Source organism: Cricetulus griseus, chromosome 2 (genome assembly GCF_003668045.3).
Source record: "Cricetulus griseus strain 17A/GY chromosome 2, alternate assembly CriGri-PICRH-1.0, whole genome shotgun sequence".
Lineage (NCBI taxonomy): Eukaryota > Metazoa > Chordata > Mammalia > Rodentia > Cricetidae > Cricetulus > Cricetulus griseus.
In genome coordinates this window covers 310,738,944-310,758,614 of record NC_048595.1, presented here as the reverse complement: position 1 = coordinate 310,758,614, position 19,671 = coordinate 310,738,944, and the positions used below count along the sequence as shown (strand labels likewise).

The window sequence follows — 19,671 nt, the reverse complement described above, 5'->3', positions numbered from 1 at the left end:
TAGTGCCACCAGCTAACTTCTGATTGGTTCCTTGCCACTAGGCCGGGATCTGACTTTCTAGTGACTAGGACAAGGTCAGACAAGCTGATATGGCTGCCGAAATGGGGAGCTGGTCCCTTCACCAAGAAAAAGGCATTATGGAAGGCAGGAGATCCAATGCACACTCCCTGTTCTCTTTAACCTCCCATTGCACTGGACAGAGGCTGGCCAAAGTCAGCTGCAGGTTCGACAAGATCAGTAAATCTTAAGCCCAGCTTGTGAAGATCCAGATTTAAGTTATGTTCTTAGTCTTCTGCTGAGATGAATGACTTGATTTTATAGGCAAGCACTTTAAATGTGTAAGCCAACATGAAATGCTTATTATCAGTAAACAAATTTGCACTTCCATGTATGATATTGGCAAAGTACTCGCGAACTCACAGCCTGGGTAACATTCCTGTGTTTTCCAGCACCTGCCCTTGAGTCTGCACCAGCCGACCGAGCAGGAGACTCCACAGAGCTGTCACCTTGCAGATCCCCCTCAACTCCCCGGCACCTCCGATATCGCCAGCCTGGAGGTAAGAGCTCAGACAGAGATTCAGAAATAGAAGTCATCTTGGGCTTCAAGATCAGTGCATTGCTCAGTCTTAGTTATAAAGACTAACCAGAAGCAGGTCGTGTTGCATAGATCCAAGCCTTGGAAATATCAAGGATTAGGAAGTCTGCCTTCAGTTTGGCTAATATTGCCGAGCCCGTTACTGTGATATATACTGCAAAGAAAACAGAATGAAATGTATGTCATCAAGGATGGCTAGTTGAGGGATCAGCTTCCCTGAGTCCCAGCATAAGCCTTATTAGAAATTCTTATTTCCCAGAAAATAAGGTTCAGTTGAATGGGATCCTGTCATTATTATTAGTTGTAGAACCTGATATGTTTTTTCAATATATAGTTACAAAAATTATGATATATGATTCCATAGTTTGTTTCGAAACACAACAAATATCTGCTAATTGGAAGAGAAACTTATCTCCCTATTTTCTGTCCTTACTGCTCAAATAAATACATGGAAACCAGTATTGCTTGGAAATGTCTCTTTCTCCCTGCCCCCTCCATAGCTGATTATTTCAAGCCAGAGGAGAAAATTATGAAACCAGATTCACTCCAAGTAAGCCAAGCAAAATGCAGAGGTTGTTTTTTTGTCTCTTACCCTGAGACTTCATCTAGGGCAAGTTAGCAAAAGATGAAAGTGCATGTCTCCAGGAGGTTCCTGCATTTGTGGCCCCAGCCGCTCTATAGAAGCTGTCATTTTTCAGCCTTGTGAGAGCAGCAAGAAGAGTATAGGATAGGCTCTGTCCAGATCTCAGTCCTTGGGGTCAGATTCCTGGCCACTTTCCAATCACCTTGCCATCTGAGTGGTCCTGGCAAATGAAGGCAGCCTGCTAGGCTTCCCTATCCTGTCACATGACTACTGTAAAATCAACTAAATCTCTGCCCTGTTCCTAATGTCCTGGACCTGGAACTTCCCTTGGTAAGTGTCACAGTGGGCTTCCTTGGGAGCGTTTCTGGAAGACAATGTGATCAGAGCCACAGGAAGACTGGTAAGAGTTAAATACTGCTCAGCCTGTTCCTGTTAGAGTTTTGTTCTGTAGTTTTATAGTCACGTGTGTATTCATATTAAAATTTTAATTTATGTAAGGATTTATTATTTTCCATCTATCATAAAGACTAGAATATAGGAAATAACCTAGAACCTGGGATAAAATAGTAGCTAAAAATAGGAGAGAGTGTCACATGGTTTCTTAGTATCTAACCAATATTTCGCTTGTTTACTAATATTTCAGGCACTTGACTTCATGTTTGAGCACATTGTGAGACTTTTTGCTTCATCTGTCTACCTATCCACCCAGTCCATTGATAACCTAGACATTCATCTATCCATTTATCCTATATATCGTCTGTCTGTCTGTCACCTGTTGTCTATATACCAATCATCTATCCATCCACCTTATTTATTAACTATCTAGTCGCTTATTTATTTATAGTATGCATACTAAAATTCAGAAGGAAGCCTTTCAGAACCACAGCACATTGTTTTCACTAAAAGACTGAGAGGGAGCAGAGATGCTGACAGCGGCATTAGGAAATGCTACGTGATTAGTACAGTCTGCAATGTGAAAGCGGCTGCAGGGGCTGCATATTACATCCTTTCAATCCAAAGAATTACATGCTTTAAATTACATTTGTTTATTTACTGGAGAGCTGTGTATATATGTGCCATGGCATGCATGTGATAATCTGAGTACAACCTATGGAAGTCCTTGGGGATTGAACTCAAATTCAGATAACAGGCTCGGCAGCAAGCAGCTTTGAGAAAGTGTGTGTGTGTGTGCGTGTGTGTGTGTGTGTGTGTGTGTGTGTGTGTGTGTGTGTGTGTGTGTGTGTGTGTGGTGTCTGTGTGTATGGTGTGCATGTATATGTGGTGTGTGTATGGATATGGTGTGGTGTTTGTGTGAGTGGTGTGTATGTGTGTGTGGTGTGTATGGTGTGGTGTATGTGTGGTGTGTGTGTGGAGTGCATGTGTATGGTGTGTGTGAGTATCATTCAAGTGAACATGGTGTGGTTTGTGTGGTGTGTGTGTGTACATATCTATGTGTGCATAGGTGAAGGCTAAAGGTGGATGTTGGATGTCTTTCTCTATCCTTCTCCATCTTCTCTGTTGAGCTAGGACCTCTCCCTGAACCTGGAGCTCACAATGTGCTAGCTTCGGTGACTGTGTAGTTCTGGGGCTCTGCCTGTCCCCACCTTTCAGTGCTGGGATTACAGGTGTGTCTGACAGGCTGGCTTCAGTGAGTGGGTGCAGGAGATTCTTTATTTTTTTTTTTTTGAGATAGGGTTTCTCTGTATGGCTTTGGAGCCTGTCCTGGCACTCACTCTATAGACCAGGCTAGTCTGGAACTCACAGAGATCCACCTGCCTCTGCCTCCCGAGTTGAAAGCTTGCACCACCAGTGCCCAGAGAGTGCAGGAGATCTTAACTCATTGTGCTAATGCATCAAGTACTGTACCCACTGAGACAACCCCAGTCCTACATCCTTTCAGTTTTAAATGGGCTACACTTAGTTCATCCTTCCAGTAGGATGGAACCAAACCAAAGGCCTTACACATGCTTAACCAGTATTTAGCCATCAACTGATAGAAAGTGTACCAAAAACATGACGTACAGTCTTCTTAAGACTTCTTAAAAATAGTTTTATGTTGAAATACAATTCGTAACCACAAAATTTTTCCTTCTTTTTAAAGTATGTAGTTGATTGGATTCTGCATTCTTTGAAAGTCAGGCAGCCATAACCATGGTTTAATTTTAGAACATTTCCAATACCCTACAAGAAATCCTATAGTCATCAACAAACTCCCCCATTTCTACCCTGGCCCCATAACCACATCTCTGATCTCTGTTTGGATTCACCCATTATAGACATTTATAAAAAGAGATGCATTCAGTGGGGACCTTCAGAGTTGGCTTTTTCACCTAGCACAGTGCTTTCTGGACTCATCCATTTTATAGTATATGCCAAAACTGCATTTGTTTCTATGGTGGAATACTGTTATCTTAAAAATCTATTTTTTCAGCTGATGGACATTTGATTACTTCTAGTTTCTGGCTACAGTAAAGCAGCTTTTGTGAATATCCATGTATAAGTTTTTGCATGGACATATGCTTTTGTTTGTTGTATGCCTAGAATGGCTATAATCTCATTATTTGCCTATTAATAGGGATATCATGGGGCCTTTGGCCTAACCCTTCATCCAGGACAGGTATTAAAATGAGAATATTCACTATAGAATACCATCTGTGTGCCTCACCATTGCATTTCCTTTTTCTTTAAATAACCAGGACAGGTATCTGACAACACCCACTGCTCTGTTTCCCCTGCTTCTGCTTTTGCAATCGCCACAGCTGCAGCAGGACATGGGAGTCCACCAGGTAAGTCCACTGGCAGAGTACACTGAACCAGTGGCCCTTGACTGCCAGGGTCTTGATGACTGTGAGTGGGAAATCCTGTCGTTTGCAATACTGGGGAATGAACCTAGAGGATAGTACATTAAATAAGTCAGATAAAAAAAGGATAACCACTGCACGATGTCAAATAAGTTGAACTCATGGAGTCAGAAAACAGTCGATGGCACTAGGGACAAGGGTTAAACATGAGGAGAATAAGGAGACACTAGTTACAAAGGTTCAGCCACATAGGATGATAAGTTCTGGGAGATACTATGCAGTTTTGTGGCAATAGTTAATAATAATAATCATAATATCAATAAATACTTGAAAATCTTAAGAGCATATTTTAAATTAAATTAAATTAAATTGTTTCAAAAGGTGAATGACAGATATAATAAATAGCTTGATTTAATCATTCCATACATGTACATACATATATACATACATGGAGACACATACATTTATATTCATCATGTCATGCCTAAAGACATCAATAAAAATAAGTAGATAAAAATAAAAATACATGGTACACTAAAGGTAAGTGCCATCTGGTGGATGTCACGTGGATGATCTTTGGATCAAGCTTCTGAAGAACTCTGTCTGGGAAGGATGTGTCACTATCTCAGTGTCATTTTATGCTGTTCTCCAGCATTTGTGCTGCGTGGCTAAGACATCCCCCCACCCTCCAGAGTCAGAAGCCTGTGCTAGATGGAGAGAGGCTTGTAGAGTGGGGAACCACAAGCTGCCCAGTATCTTACTTGTATTTGCTCCATGATTCCTTCTGAATGGCTGCCAGGCCGTTTTCAGGGCAGAGAAAAATACAATAAAAATAATAAAAATAAATTCCTAGCGCTTTAATGGGTGAAAATTATGTTTATTATCTAACTATCACTCATAGGCAGAGGATATGATTTTAAAATAAATATTCAATTGATTTAGGTAGGCCCATTGTTGTGTTTTTGTGTAATCTTTTTTGTCATACTTCTTAAAAATATATTTTATTCTTCTCTCATGTATCACATCCAGGTCACAGTTTCCCCCCCTCCCCTTTCATTAGTCTCTGCCCCCACCACCTCTCTTCCCCAGATCCACCCATTCCTACCTCCCCATCAGAAAAGAGCAGGGCTCCCAGGGACATCCACCCAACACAAGCATAACAAGCCACAATAAGACCAGGCACATACCATCACATCAGTGCTAGGCAAGGCAACCCAGTAGGAGGAGGAGGATCCTACAAGCAGGCAAATGATCCAGCTCCCAGTGTACTCAGCCATAACATATATGCAGGGGACCTAGGTCAGACCCCTACAGGCTCCCTCATTTCTTCGAGTCCCCATGAGTCCTGGTCAGTTGCTTCTGTGGGCCATGACCTCATGGCATCCCTAACCCCTATAGTTTATCTGAACCTTTCCCCCTCTCCTTCGTAGGACTCCCTAATTTTTGCCAAATGTTTGGCTGTGGTATTCTGCATCTGCTCCAATTAGTTGCTGGATGAAGTCTCTGTGGTCTCGTAGATGAGGATTCTGCTAGTCTCCGGTCCCAGAATACTTTGCAGGCAGGACAAACTGTAGGTCTAAGGTTTTGTGCTGGATTGGTGTCCCAATCTCTCCACTTGAGGTCTTTTCCTGGTTACAGAAGACGACCAGTTCAGGCTCCAAGTCCTCCATTACTAGGAGTCTTTGCTAGCATTTTCCTTATAGATTCCAAGGAGTTTCCATTGTACTAGGTTTCCACCTCATCCTCAAAAGTTCCCCAATTCCAGTCATTCTCACAGTATTTTCTCCCTCCCTTCTCCTACCTGATCCTTCCTGTTCCTACCCCTACCCACTTCTAGTCTACCTGAGAAATATTTTCTATTTCTCTTTCCTAGAGAGACCTTTGCACCACACCCCAAGCCCTCTTTGTTATTTGTCCTCTTTGTGTCTGTGGGTCTTAGCATGATTATCTTTTACTTTACAGCTAATTTCCACTTATAAGTGAGAACATATCATGTTTGTCTTTCTGAACCTCGGTAACGTCACTCAGGATGATTTTCTTTTTTCTAGTTCCATCCATTTGCCTGCAAATTTCATGGTGTCAGTGTTTTTAACAGCTGGGCATAATACTCTATTGTGTAAATGTGTCACATTTTTCTTATCCATTCTTAAGTTCAGGGACATTTAGGCTGTTTCCCAGGTTCTGAATACTAGGAATAAAGCTGTTATGAACATAATTGAGCAAGTGTCCTTGTGATAGGATGGAGCGTCCTTTGGGTACTTGCCTAGGAGTGATATAGTTGGGTCTTGATGTAGATAGATTCCCAGTTTTCTGATAAACCACCATATTGATTTTCAAAATAGCTATAGAAGTTGGCACTCCCACCAGCAGTGGAGGAATGCTCCCCTTACTCCACATCCTCTCCAATATAAGCTGTCATTAGTGTTTTTGATCTTAGCCATTCTGACAGGTGTAAAGATGGTATCTCAGAGTCATTTTGATTTGCATTTCCCAGATGGCTAAGGATGCTGAAGACATTGCAGATGTTTAAGTGTTCCTCAACCATTTGAGATTCCTCTTTTGAGAATTCTGTTTAGATCTGTACCCCATTTTTAAATTGGATTATTTAGCTTGTTGGTGTCTAGTTTCTTGAGTTCTTTATACATTTTGGATATTAGCCCTCTGTCAGATGTGGAGTTAGTGAAAATCTTTCCCCATTCTGTGTGCTGCCATTTTATTCTATTGACAGTGTCCTTTGCCTTACAAAAACCCCTCAGTTTCATGAGGTCCCATTTATTAATTGTCGATCTTAGTGCCTGTACTTTTGTTGTTCTGTTCAGGAAGTTGTCTCCTGTGCCAATGCATTCAAGGCTATTTTTCACTTTCTCTTCTATCAGGTTCATTATATCTGGTTTTATGTTGAGGTCTTTGATCCACTTGAACTTGGGTTTTGTGCAAGATGATAGATATGGATCTATTTGCATTCTTCTACAAGCTGACATCCAGTTAGACAAGCACCAATTGGTGAAGATGCTTTCTTTTTACCATTGTATATTTCTGGGTTCTTTATAAAAAATCAGATGTCCCTATTGTGTAGAATTATGTCTCTGTCTTTTATTTGATTCTGTTGATCAACATGTCTGTTTTTATGCCAATACCATGTGGTTTTTATTACTACTGCTCTGTAGTACAGCTTGGAATTAAGGATGGTGATGCCCCCTGGAAGTTCTTTTATTGTATAGGACTGTTTTGGCTATCTTGGTTTTTTGGTTTGTTTGTTTCTCCATATGAAGTTGAGTATTGTTCTTTTAAGGTCTGTAAAGAATTGTGTTGGAATTTTGATGAGGATTCCATTTAATCTGTATATTGTTTTAGGTAGGATGGCCATTTTTACTATGTTAATTGGTAGAAGCCATGCTGTCACCCTTGGAAGCATGCATAGGTGTGTTGCAAATGGAGCTCCTTAGGCAGCAAGGCCCTTTGGAGAATCCCATCCATTTGGCAAGGACCTATGGATACAATACTGAAAATTCCTCTGCTGACCTTAGTAGAGCTCATGGGCTTCAGACTTCTCTAACTTTTGTTATGCTTATTCTTATGGTAACTCTTAGCTTTGCCTTGTTAGTCATGATTATGCCTGAGTTTACTGGGAACAAAATCTTCTCAAGAAAAACTAAATTTCCCTGATCTGTTACAGAAACCAGTTTCTCTGGTCATCCATGGATGCCTTTGCATTCATCCTGAATAATCAGGAGGGATTCATAAAGATTAATGATTATTGCTTATTCAGTACCGAAAAGAGATAAATATATCCAAAGAACTTAAGAACTTGGAAAATGGTTTCTTAAAAGATGACATTAAAAAAACTTATAGGGACACAGAAGGAAAAAGAGATAGGGCATGAAAGGTCAGACATATCTCTGGCACCAGGACATGAACACTCAGATACTTTTCCAATATCAAAGTATCAATAAAGGATTCTAAAACTCCTAGTTCCTCTTAAAGAAAAGTACATGTAGAAATTTCCATGAAGAATAAAGCAACTTAGTCTCAATAGTTAAAGAACTAGGTATTAATCATCATTATTTTGAGAACTTATAAAGAATAAGATGGAATCCATATAACAAAGGTGATATACAGATTACTTAGAAACTGGTATATACCTGAAAATGACACTCTAAGCATCATAATATATTTAGTTGATTTCATATTGGCAAGAATTAACAACAGGGCTCAAATCTCTTACTTTGTAACCTCATATTTGCCGCCAGTTAGGGCACAGTATGAATAAGATACCTAGTTAGATATAAACATTTGGCTTGCTATAAAATGATATGGGGTAAAGGTCAATGATGTCAAGGGAGTGAGAAAGAAGAGAAGCTAAAATGTTGATGATTCTTGGAAAATGATTAAAGAGAAAGGATTTGAAACTTCTCATGCTTGACTGCATTAGAACTTGTATAAAAAAAAAGATGGCCTGAGCTAGTCGGGGCCATCAGTTTGAAAGACAACTGGTGGTTAGACTCTTCATTTTAGGCTGACTTCACACATCCTTCCTGAGGCACAAGAACCCTGCTGGAGCTGAACTCTGGCAATTAATCCTTCTGACCCATGAACATGGGAGATCTTTCCATTATCTGATATCTTCTTCAATTTCTTCAAAGGCTTAAAGTTTTTATCATGCAGGTCTTTCACTTGCTTGGTTAGGGTTACCCCAAAATATTTTATATTATTTGTGGCTATTGTGAAGGATGTTATTTCCCTGATATCTTTTCAGCCTGATTATCATTTGTATATAGGAGGGCTACAGATTTTTTTCAGTTAATCTTGTGTCCAGTCTCTTTGCTGAGGGTGTTTATCAGTTGTAGGAGTTACCTGGTAACTGGTAACTTTTGGGGGGTTGCTTATGTATGCTATCATGTCATCTGTGAATAATTATACTTTGACTTTTTCCTTTCCAATTTGTATCCTCTTGATGTCCTTTAGTTGTCTTATTGCTCTAGATAGAACTTCAAGTACTATATTGAATAGATATGGAGAGAGTGGACAGCCTTGTCTTGTTCCTGATTTTAGTGGAATTCTTTTGAGTTTTTTTCTATTTAATTTAATGCTGGCTATAGGCTTTCTGTATATTGCTTTTATTATGTTTAGGTGTGTCCCTTGTATCCCTGATCTCTCCAAGACTTTTATAATGAAGTGTTGTTGAAGTATGTCAAAGGCTTTTCATCATCTAATAAGATGATCATTAGATCATTTTTTCTTCCAGTTTGTTCATATGGTGGATTACAATGGCAGATTTTCACATGTTGAATCATCCTTGAATCTCTGGGAAGAATCCTACTTGGATGATCTTTTTGAAGTGTTCTTGGATTTCATTTGCAAGTATTATATTGAGTATTTTTGCATCAATGCTCATGAGGGAAATTGGTCTGTAATTCTCTTTCTAGGTGTGGTTTGGGTGTCAGAGTGAGTGTGGACTCATAAAATGAATTACACAATGATCCTGTTTATATTTTGCAAAATAATGTGATGAATGTTACAGTTAACTTTTTTTTGGAAGTCTGGTAGAATTCTGCTAAAACCATCTGGCCCTGGGCTTTAGGGGGTTAAGAGATTTTAATGACTGTTTCTATTTCCTTAGAGGTTATAGGTCTACTTATATTGTTTATCTGGTCTTGATTTAACTCTGGTAAGAGGTATCTATCAAGAAAATTGTTCATTTCTTTTAGATTTTTCAATTTGGTGGAGTACAGGCTTTTGAAGTCTGGCCTAATGATTCTTTGGATTTCCTTGGTGTCTATTATTATGTCCCCCCATTTTGTTTCTGATTTTGTTAATTTGGATGTTCTCTCTCTGCCTTTTAGTTAGTTTGGATGAAACTTTATCTTGTTGATTTTCTCAAAGAACAAACTCCTTGTTTCCTTGATTCTTTGTACTGTTCTCTTTGTTTCTATTTTATTGATTTCAGCCCTTAGTTTAATTATTTCCTGCCATCTACTTCTCTTTGGTGTACTTGCTTCTTTTTGCTCTAGAGCTTTCATGTGTGCTGTTAACTTGCTAGTATGAGATATCTCTATTTTCTTTACGAAGGCACTCCATGCTATGAACTTTCCTCTTAGCACCTCTTTCATTGTGTCCCATATATTTGAGTGTGTTGTGTTTCCATTTTCATAGAATTCTAGGAAGTCTTTAATTTCTTTATTTTTGCCTTGACACAGTAGTTGTTCAGTAAGGAGTTGTTTCATTTCTATGATTCTGTAGAGTTTTTGTTGTTTCTGTTGTTGATATCCAGCTTTAATCCATGGTGGTCTGATAGGATACAGGGGGTTATTTCAATTTTCTTATATCAGCTGAGACTTGCTTTGTGACAGAGTATGGGCTCAATTTTGGAAAATGTTCCTTGAGGTGCTGAGAAGAAGGTATATTCTTTTTTGTTCAGGAGAAATGTTCTGTAGATATCTGTTAAGTCAATTTAATTCATCATGTCTGTTAGCTTCATTATTTCTCTGTTTAGTTTCTGTCTGGATGACCTGTCTATTGGTGAGAGTGGGGTATTGAATTCTCCCACTATTAATGTGTGGTGTTTAATGTATGACTCAAGGTTTAGTATGTTTCTTTTACAAACGTAGGTGTCCTTGCATTTGGGGCATAGATGTTCATAAATGATAGGTCATCGTTGTGGGTTTTATTTTCCTTTAATGTGTGTGAGATAATCTTCTCCATCGCTTTTGATTAATTTTGGTTGGAAATCTATTTTGTTAGACATTATAATAGCTACACCATCTTGCTTCTTGTGTCCATTTGCTTGTATGCAGCTAAAGGATGGATCTTCTTTTTTGCATCTCTTTTTATTAGGGAATTGAGTCCACTGATATTGAGTGGTATTAATAACCAATGATTGTTATTTTGTTGCTATTTTTGGTGTGTGTGTGTGTGTGTGTGTGTGTGTGTGTGTGTGTGTGTGTGTGTGTTCCTTCTTTAGGTTTTGCTGGTGTTTGATTATTTATTGCCCATGTTTTGTGGGTGTAGTTAACCTCCTTTGGTGGAGTTTCCCTTCTAGTACCTTCTGTAGGACTGGATTTGTGGATAGATATTGTTTAAATTTTCATTTATCATAGAGTGTCTTATTTTCATGATTGAAAGTTTTGCTGGGTATATTAGTTTGGGCTGGCATCTGTGGTCTCTTAGAGTCTGCAAGACATCTCTCCAGACCCCTTAGGCTTTTAGAGTCTCCACTGAGAATTTGGTGTGATTTTAACAGGTCTGCCTTTATATATTATCCCTTGTAACTTTTAATATTCTTTCTTTGTTCTGTGTGTTTATTGTCTTAATTATTATGTGACACAGGACTTTTTCTGGTCCAGTCTATTTGGGGTTCTGGAAGCTTCTTGTAGCTTTATAGGCATGTCCTTCTTTAGGTTAAGAAAATTTTCATCTGTGATTTTGTTAAATGTATTCTCTGGGCTTTAGAGCTGGGATTCTTCTTCTTCTATCCCTATTATTCTTAGGTATGATCTTTTCATAGTGCCCACATTTCCTGGATGTTTTGTGATAAGAATTTTATATTTAACTTTTTCTCTTACTGATGTATCAGATCTTCAATGCCTGAGATTGTCTCTTGCATCTCTTGTATTCTGTTGGTGAAGTTTGCATTTGTAGTTCCTGTTCAATTATCTGTATTTTCCATCTCCAAAATTTCCTCAGTTTGTGTTTTTTTTATTGCTTCTATTTTCATTTTCATGTCTTGAACAGTTTCCTTCACCTGGTCTTTGATTTGTTTTGTTTTTCTTGACTTTCTTGGTATTTTTTAAGGGGTTTATTGATTTCCTCCAATTTTTTTTGCTTGTCTTTTCCTCAATTTCTTTAAGGGATTTTTTTCATTTCCTCTTTTAGGACCTCTATCATCTTCATAAAGTTGGTGCTAGGTTGTTTTCTTGTGCTTCAGTTGCATTGGAATATTCAGGTCTTGCTGTTGTAGGATATCTGTGCTCTGGTGTTGCCGTATTGCCATGACTGTTGTGTTCTTACACTGGCCTCTAGACATCTGGGTTTGGGATGATTATAGGTTGAGGTGCTGATTTTTGGGTTTGTCTTTGTTTTTTGTTTTTTGTTTTTTGGGATTTTTTTTTTTTTTTTTTTTTTTTTTTTTTTTTTTTTTTTGGTTTTTCGAGACAGGGTTTCTCTGTGTAGCTTTGGAGCCTATCCTGGCACTCGCTCTGTAGACCAGGCTGGCCTCGAACTCACAGAGATCCGCCTGCCTCTGCCTCCCGAGTGCTGGGATTAAAGGCGTGCGCCACCAATGCCTGGCTTGGGTTTGTCTTTGTTGAATGGATGTTTTGTTTGTTTCCTCTTTGGTCTTCTGGTCTTTGTGGCCTGGATTTCTGGAGACTGGCATGGTCTCTATCTCTGCTCTAGTAGGGAGTCTCTGTCTTAGTTGAAGAGTTAGACTTTTGGTGGCTAGCTTGGCCTTTGGTGCAGCATGGTTGGGTGAGTCTTTCCTGTTCTTCTGACTGCTGTGGCCTGTACCTTAGCAGTGGAAGTCTGCAGGAGTTGGGAGCAGAAGGCTGTCAGTGGGGTGGGGCATGAGGGGGAGGAAGGGGTGGTGTAATATGTCTTTGGGAACTGGATCTAGTGAATGGGGCAGGTGGGTCACTCACCTGTTCTTCTGACTGGCATGGCCTGCTCCCAGGCAGCAGAATATGTCTTTGTGTAATCTTAACCAATGGCTAGTAATCATGATTTGAAGAACATGAGAGCAAATCCACTATATTAACCACTGTCACTGTCCACAAAGGGGCCTTTTCCCATGACCTGTGAACCTAGCTTTACAGTAGTAACTAGCTGGAAATATCTGTGTGAATCTGTCCTTAATTGACAAACAAAGAGACATGTTCATTATACAATGTATGTGGAGGGCAGGAGGATATTATTTTCTGTATTTCATCTAAATGGAAATATTGCAGACTCACCACCTTCAGTGTTTCATCATGCATGTCATTGGATGTGTGTGTTAAGAGGTGTTCTTTGTCTCAAATATTCTTTAAACTTTTCTCCCAAGGTTCCATCAGCCTAGCACAAATCAACCTATAATGATCAAATCTTGACACTCCAGCTGACTTTTAATATTGACTGCATTTCATACTAATGAACTTCTGTGGGTCAAAAATATAAGAAAAAATTTACAGCAGAATTAATTGTCAGTTGTGGTTTTCAAAAATGAAAAAAGAAAACAAAAAGAAAGAAAAGACAACCTTTCCCTTCTTCTATTCTCACAAGCTATCCATCATGGGTTTCCTAATTCAAATACAGCTTGTGAGGGGAAGTGGTTTTGAATTGGTTCAGGATGAGTCCATTTTCCCATTATTGGAACCCCAGCTGGGAAGGTCCTAGTTCACTCAAAGAAGGCAGCAAAGTTGGACCTTTGAGTGAGTCCTAAAGAAGGGGTTTCTGACTTCAGCTTCTCATGTGTGTTTCTTCAAGTCAGGAAAAGAGCTCAGCTGTCCTTACATGCTGATGCTTCTGTTGCCTAAGCTCTTCTCTCCACCTGGTGGACACTCTTCAGTGAACTGCCCGGGTCTCTGAGGAGACCACCTGTTATTGCTAAGTGACCTCAGTGGGCATGGCTGGTGTTGGGCAGCCTGGATCCTGCATTAGTGGGCCACTGTGTCATTATAGCGCTGATATATTGCCTACCTGCCGATTGCAGAGGCAAGCAGGAGAGATGGCTGTGTGATGTGGACCTCCTGTTTTCCTCAGTCTCTGAAGGCTCCCTGTCTGCTGACTCAGCATATCTAGCTGCTCCACTCTGCTATATCCTGGCTCATTGTAGAACACACAGCACTTCTGGACCAACCTGGAGCAGGGAGAGTGACTGGGTTTTCATGTTTCAGCCTCTTCTGCAGGCTCCTTCTGTTTTCTTATGTGCCTCCACTCTGCATCTCACCTCTGTCTAAACATACATGAATATGTCAATGTCCAGTTGAAACTGGCAAGACGGGACTTTGCTTTGAAACACTGGTTTTGTGTGTTGACCCTTTTCTCTTTACTCGGTGAGTAGAAGGCAGTCTTTTGTACTGCCTGGTCTCTTGGAATCAAGGAGAATTGATTTTCTTCATGAAAAGCAGCTCCATTTATTTGGGAATCAGTTTGGAATTGCTTGTTCTGCTTATGGCAGCCAAGCCTGCCCAATTTCCATGTGCACTGTGGTTTTACATTTTTAAAAACTTTTTATTTGAATTAGAAACAAGATAGTTTTACATGTCAATTCCAGTTCCCTCTCCCTCCCTCCTCCCCTATCCCATCCTCTTTCTGCTCCCCAAGGAGGGTGAGGCCTTCCATAGGGGATCTTCCAAGTCTGTCATATCCTTTGGGATAGGGCCTAGGCCCATCCCCTGTGTTTAGGCTCAGGGAATATCCCTCTATGTGGGATGGGCTCCAAAGTCCATTGGTTTTACATTTTAACTGCATTTTTATTAATGTTTCTAGAACATGGAGCCTGTCCTCTCCTTAAATGAAAAGATCTTTTCCTTCCATACCATGCTCTCCCAGCTTGCCTGAGTCCCACCCTCTCATCCAGAGAACACAGACCTTGCCTCCCCATCACATCACGGAATTCACATCAATGACTCTTGGTGAATGTGGCAAACTTTCAGATGTCTATAAGCATCTGAGATGGCAGCAACATCGGACTGCAGCAGTGTGCTTCTCACATTGTTTCTCGCTGTTCATCGTGCTGCACTGACTAAGACCCACATCTCAGGAACGCATCTGCAGCAGAAGTGTTATCAGCCTGAACTTCCTCATTAAACTCCCCACACACGCTTTCTCTCTTTGCTATATTTTCCATCAATACTTACCACTATTTGACATTCTATATATTTGATCAGTGTTTCTTGCTTATTATTTATTTCTCTAATGAATATAAAATCACAAAGCTATGAATTTTTGTTTATATGCTGCAATGTCCTCAATATCTTGAATAGCATTGCATGCACTGTAAATGATCAATGAATGTTCATTAGATTCATGAACCCATCCCAGTGAATGGATCCTCCTGTGTACAATAATGTAGACTCAGTATACAACCAGGAGAACCTGTAGTTGCCTATGTATTCCTGGTGCTCTGCTATTTAAAGTTGTGGGGTATTGCTATTTTTCCTGTCTTTTCCAAGATGAAATGGTTTGTCTACTTCTCCAGATGTCTGGGGAAATGATACCTTTTGCTACAAGGCAGCGCAGTGAGCAGCTTCCCATGAGGGTCAGCTGTGCTTCCTGCTGTTCTGGATACCCAGAGTTCTGAGCTGAGCATGTGGTGGCTTCCTAAGATATTGTCTAACTTAGTACTGATATGGCTTGAGAGTTTTCCTTGTCCTCTCTACTCTAAATTCTTGAGACATAACTGAGCCTGACGCTTAGGGCCATGGAGTGAGTGTTGCAAACCTAAAGGCAAGCACTAACTAACTAAACTGCTACAGCTCATGTTGTGTAACTGGCAAGAGTCAATTTCATGTTACAAACATCCACCAAACCAGACATGCAATTCTCCCCAATAGGGTTACCATCTGGAATCTGCAGCTTATATTAGACCCAGTCAGAGATCTTGTGGGCAGGCCTGAAGCTTATGCAACTTGAGAAGACCCACTCGAGGAAAAGAATACAAATTTTCAGATAAAAATCTTTAAGCCCAGACACGTTGGTATATGCATTTGATCCCAGCATTTGGGATGCAGAGGTAAATGAATCTCTGTGAGTTTCAGGCTAGCCTGGAGTACATAGAGAGGTCCAGGCCAGCCAGGGCTACATAGTGAGATCCTGTTTCAAAAATAGACAACAACAAAAACTAAGAAAGCAAGCCTTGAGGCACCTTCCAGGTCTTTGGAAATAAAGAGGCCCTGAAGCTTAAGCTTCATGACATTCCTGATGAGTTTGCTTTTCTGTCAGCTATGGTTTGAATATGGGTGAAGTCCCCTAAAAATATTCTAAAGGTTTGATCCTCACAGTAGTGTTATTGGGAAGTGGGGGCCTTATGAAAGGCCCTTAACTAGTTGGGTGTATCCCATCAAAAGAGATTGTAGAACCCTGCCAGTCCTCCCTTTGTCTCTCCTATCTCATGATATAAATGGTTCGCTTTTCCAGGCACTACCTACCACTGTAATGACAGTCACAGGAAATCTGTACTTTGGGATGGAGGTTGGAGTACTGATGACCTGCATTTAGTCAGTACCCATGTTTCTTCTAAGTTAATCTAAGGTTAAGTATAACTTAAAACATATATAAGCTCAGGACAGTTGACCCAACATTAATATTCAGACTCCTGTGGAAATTGGTTGGATTAGCTGGCCATGGTGTCTGGAGAGACTAGTGTGTGTAGTCACTTTGATTTTCATCTGCAATGTCAGATTATGCAAATACTGAGTCTAGTTCCCACAGTACTTAGCTCTGGGGTATCACTTTAACTCTATGTAAGCTTGAGATGTTGGATAATTAATGGGGGTTTTGTGTGCTGTCACATTGGCTAGAGTGTTATTTAAAGGCATATGTTCAGATTTTAGAGTTCTGTATGAAGCAGAATTTGAGATGCATACATTTCAAATGGCTGCTGATACGGGGAACCTGCAGGTGCAGTTGGAATATAGTTAGCACATGAATAGAAGTCAAACACAATGGGCAAACATATCAAGGCACATTGTGTTGCTTACTACAAATCTGAATCTGGAGCCTTAAACACAGGGTCATCAAATGACCTAAAATGAAGTATGGAAAGTGTGAGGTGGATTATTTTTCTGGGAGTAGCAATAATGGCCATGGAGGTAGTACAATGAGCTCTTGATTATCTGTGAGCAGGTTATATTTTTCACAATTCTATGCAAGGCAAAGTAAGCTAGCACAGTAGAGGAATGGTTGAATAAATTTGTAGGAACATTGGTGGCACACACAATTGCTTCAGAAATAGAGGACCCTTTATTGGTGATTACCTAGTCAGAGAAATGTCCTGAATCATAATGTTTAGAACTTCCTCAAATTATATATTGTGATCCAAGGTGGAAAAAAATCACTGGTCTAGCTGGAACAAATATATGTGTGAAAATGTGTGTGTGTGTGTGTGTGTGTGTGTGTGTGTGTGTGTGTGTGTACATATATGTGAATATTTTACTGAGATAGTCACTTAAAATTGAAATATGAGTGCTTCCAAATTCATGACAGATTTTAATGCAGACAGAGTTTGTAATTGTTTGAGTAGCTCATATGAAATACTGATCTGAAATATTTGGTAATTCTAACTCACTTCTCTAGGCAGTTTGTAAGCTATACCCAGATTTCATTCTGCAGATGTCTTAAATATATGGGAAGTCTGGTGGACTGAATATGAGGAGAGAGAGGCTGAGTGCTATATGAGCCACATGGGACAGTTGACTTAACTGCTGTGGGGCTCAAAGTTCCTCATGGTTGAAGCTGCCTTGAGAACCCAGTGCCTTCATGGGTTCTCAAGATTTGATCCCTACATTGCAGCATCAGTATCCCCTGAGACTAGTTATGGATGCAAGTTCCTGGGCCAAAAAGATGACTCAGTAGGTAAAGGCCCTAGCTTCCATGGCTGACAAACTGAGTACTATCCCTGAAACCCACATGGTAGAAGGACAGAACCAGCTCCAATAGTTTATCTTCTGACCTCCACACAGCATGCCATGGCATGTATGCCATAGCAATCACACACACAAATACATAGATATATGTAATTTTTTAAGTCACACATTAATCCTACTGGGAAAACACATTGAGAGTGCATTCCAACACATGCCTTTCAAAAGGTTAGTCAGCAGCTTTCTATATGTAGTCAAGTTGGGTATACTTGAACTAGTGTAACGACTAAACCCTTTCCCTAGTTAAAATTCTGTGACTATTATCTTTAGTGGAGTATAGACAAAAGCCTAGCTTTATGTCTTCTTAAGTCTTGGATACAATTCTACCTTTTTCTGTTTGTTATTTTTACAGAGTACACTTAGTTGATCATAATGATGTCCAAGTTGCAAATTTAAATTCTCACATTTCTTAATATTTAAAGCATTGTAGGTTGCCTAAAGCTCTGTACCAGAAAAAACTGAAAGTAGTAGAAATGTTGTATTTTTTATAACAGACTTAATGAGCTGTAACTCACAAATATACAACTCACCTACGTAAAATATATAACTCAAGGTGGCAGGATATCTCAGTGGGTAAGGACTGTCACCATCAAGCCTGGCAACGTGAGTTTGACTTCTGGAATTCACATGGTGCTGTGGCACTTTTGTAATTGTACACTCATGTACACTACTATATTTATGCTCACACATGCACAAATAAATAAATGTAATAAAATAAATACACAGTTCAATTCATTTTTAATATACTCTCAGAGTCATGTAAAAATTACCACAAACAATACCAGAAAATTTCCATCAATCCACCTAGAGCCTTGTAGCTGTTGGCAGTTTCTCCCCACCTGACTCTTCTTCCAGTTTCTCTTAGTAGCTACTATCTTTCCTGTCCCTATAAATTAATCCATTCTGGACATTTCCCATAAATGAAACCCTGTACCATGTTACCTTGTGTCTGGCTTCTTTTACTCAGTATCAGAGACTTTTCCATTTGTTTGTAGCATGTACCAGCCACTTGGTGCTTATTATTGCAGAATAATACTCTGATGTGTGGATATACCACACTCCATTTATTCATCCATCTGCTTTTGAATTATTGCTGCTATGAATGATACTGCCACCAACATGTGCATGCAAGTTTTTGTGTGGATGTTTGTTTTCATTTCATTTTGAGTAGATGTCTAAAGATTGAATTGTTGGGTTGTGTGATCAGGGTTTCATAGGTGACATTTAACTCAGAAAAGTCTTGTCATTATTACTGCAAGTATTTCTTCTAGTCCATTCTCTGAGATTCTAATTATGTGTATGTTTTATCCTTTTAAACTGTCCCATGATTCTTATATGTTGTGCTCTTTGCTTTTTCTTTTGCATAGGGTTATTTTTTTCTTCATTTCCATTGCTTTTTCCTCCTGCATTCAGTTTGGAGATTTCTGTTGGCCATCATTGGGCTCACTACTTCTCCTTTAGCTGTGCTGAGGCTACTGTGAGTTCAGTGAAGGCATCCTACATCTCTGTCTGTTTTGGATGCCTACTGTTTCTTTTTGATTCCTTTCTTGACCTATCTGCTTACAGTGCCTAACTGATTGTGCATGTGTCTACTTCTCCTATTAAAGTTCCTAGTACACTATTCATAGTTTAAGTTCCCATGTAATATTGTCGTAGTCGAGTCTGATTCTGAGGCTTATTTTGTCTGGTATGTACTAAGTTGTGTTCCAATTCATAAATGTAATAAGTCCTAACTCTAACTACTTCCAAATATCATGGCATTTGGGTATAGGGTCTTCAAATAGTTAATAAAGGTTAAACAGCGGTTATGTTGTAGGTCTAATCCAGTGTGATTAGTGCCCTTAAAAGATGGGTGTTTAGGACCTAGATACACACGCAGAGTTGACAGCATGATGCCAAAGCAAGCTGTGGCCCTTTGTATTCATAGGAAGGGGCCTTAGATGCAATCAAGCCTAGCAATAAGTCCGTCTATGACATCCACTTTCCAGGACTGAAAGAAAGTAATTTCCTTTTGTTTCCATTGCAGCCTTTGGCATTTCACTATAGCAGCCCAAGCAAACTTGTGCAACTCCT

At 39.7% G+C, this 19,671-nt stretch overlaps 1 protein-coding gene across 1 annotated transcript in view; it reads left to right on the top strand.

Annotated features, from left to right (window-relative positions):
* Window positions 1-19,671, top strand: part of LOC100759959 (ras-specific guanine nucleotide-releasing factor 2) — a 230,159-nt gene that overhangs the window by 146,139 nt on the left and 64,349 nt on the right. Inside the window, exons 16-17 of the mRNA XM_027401746.2 lie at window positions 450-557; window positions 3,875-3,964. Coding sequence (XP_027257547.1) covers window positions 450-557; window positions 3,875-3,964 — 198 coding nt within the window. The remainder of the gene's footprint in view (window positions 1-449; window positions 558-3,874; window positions 3,965-19,671) is intronic.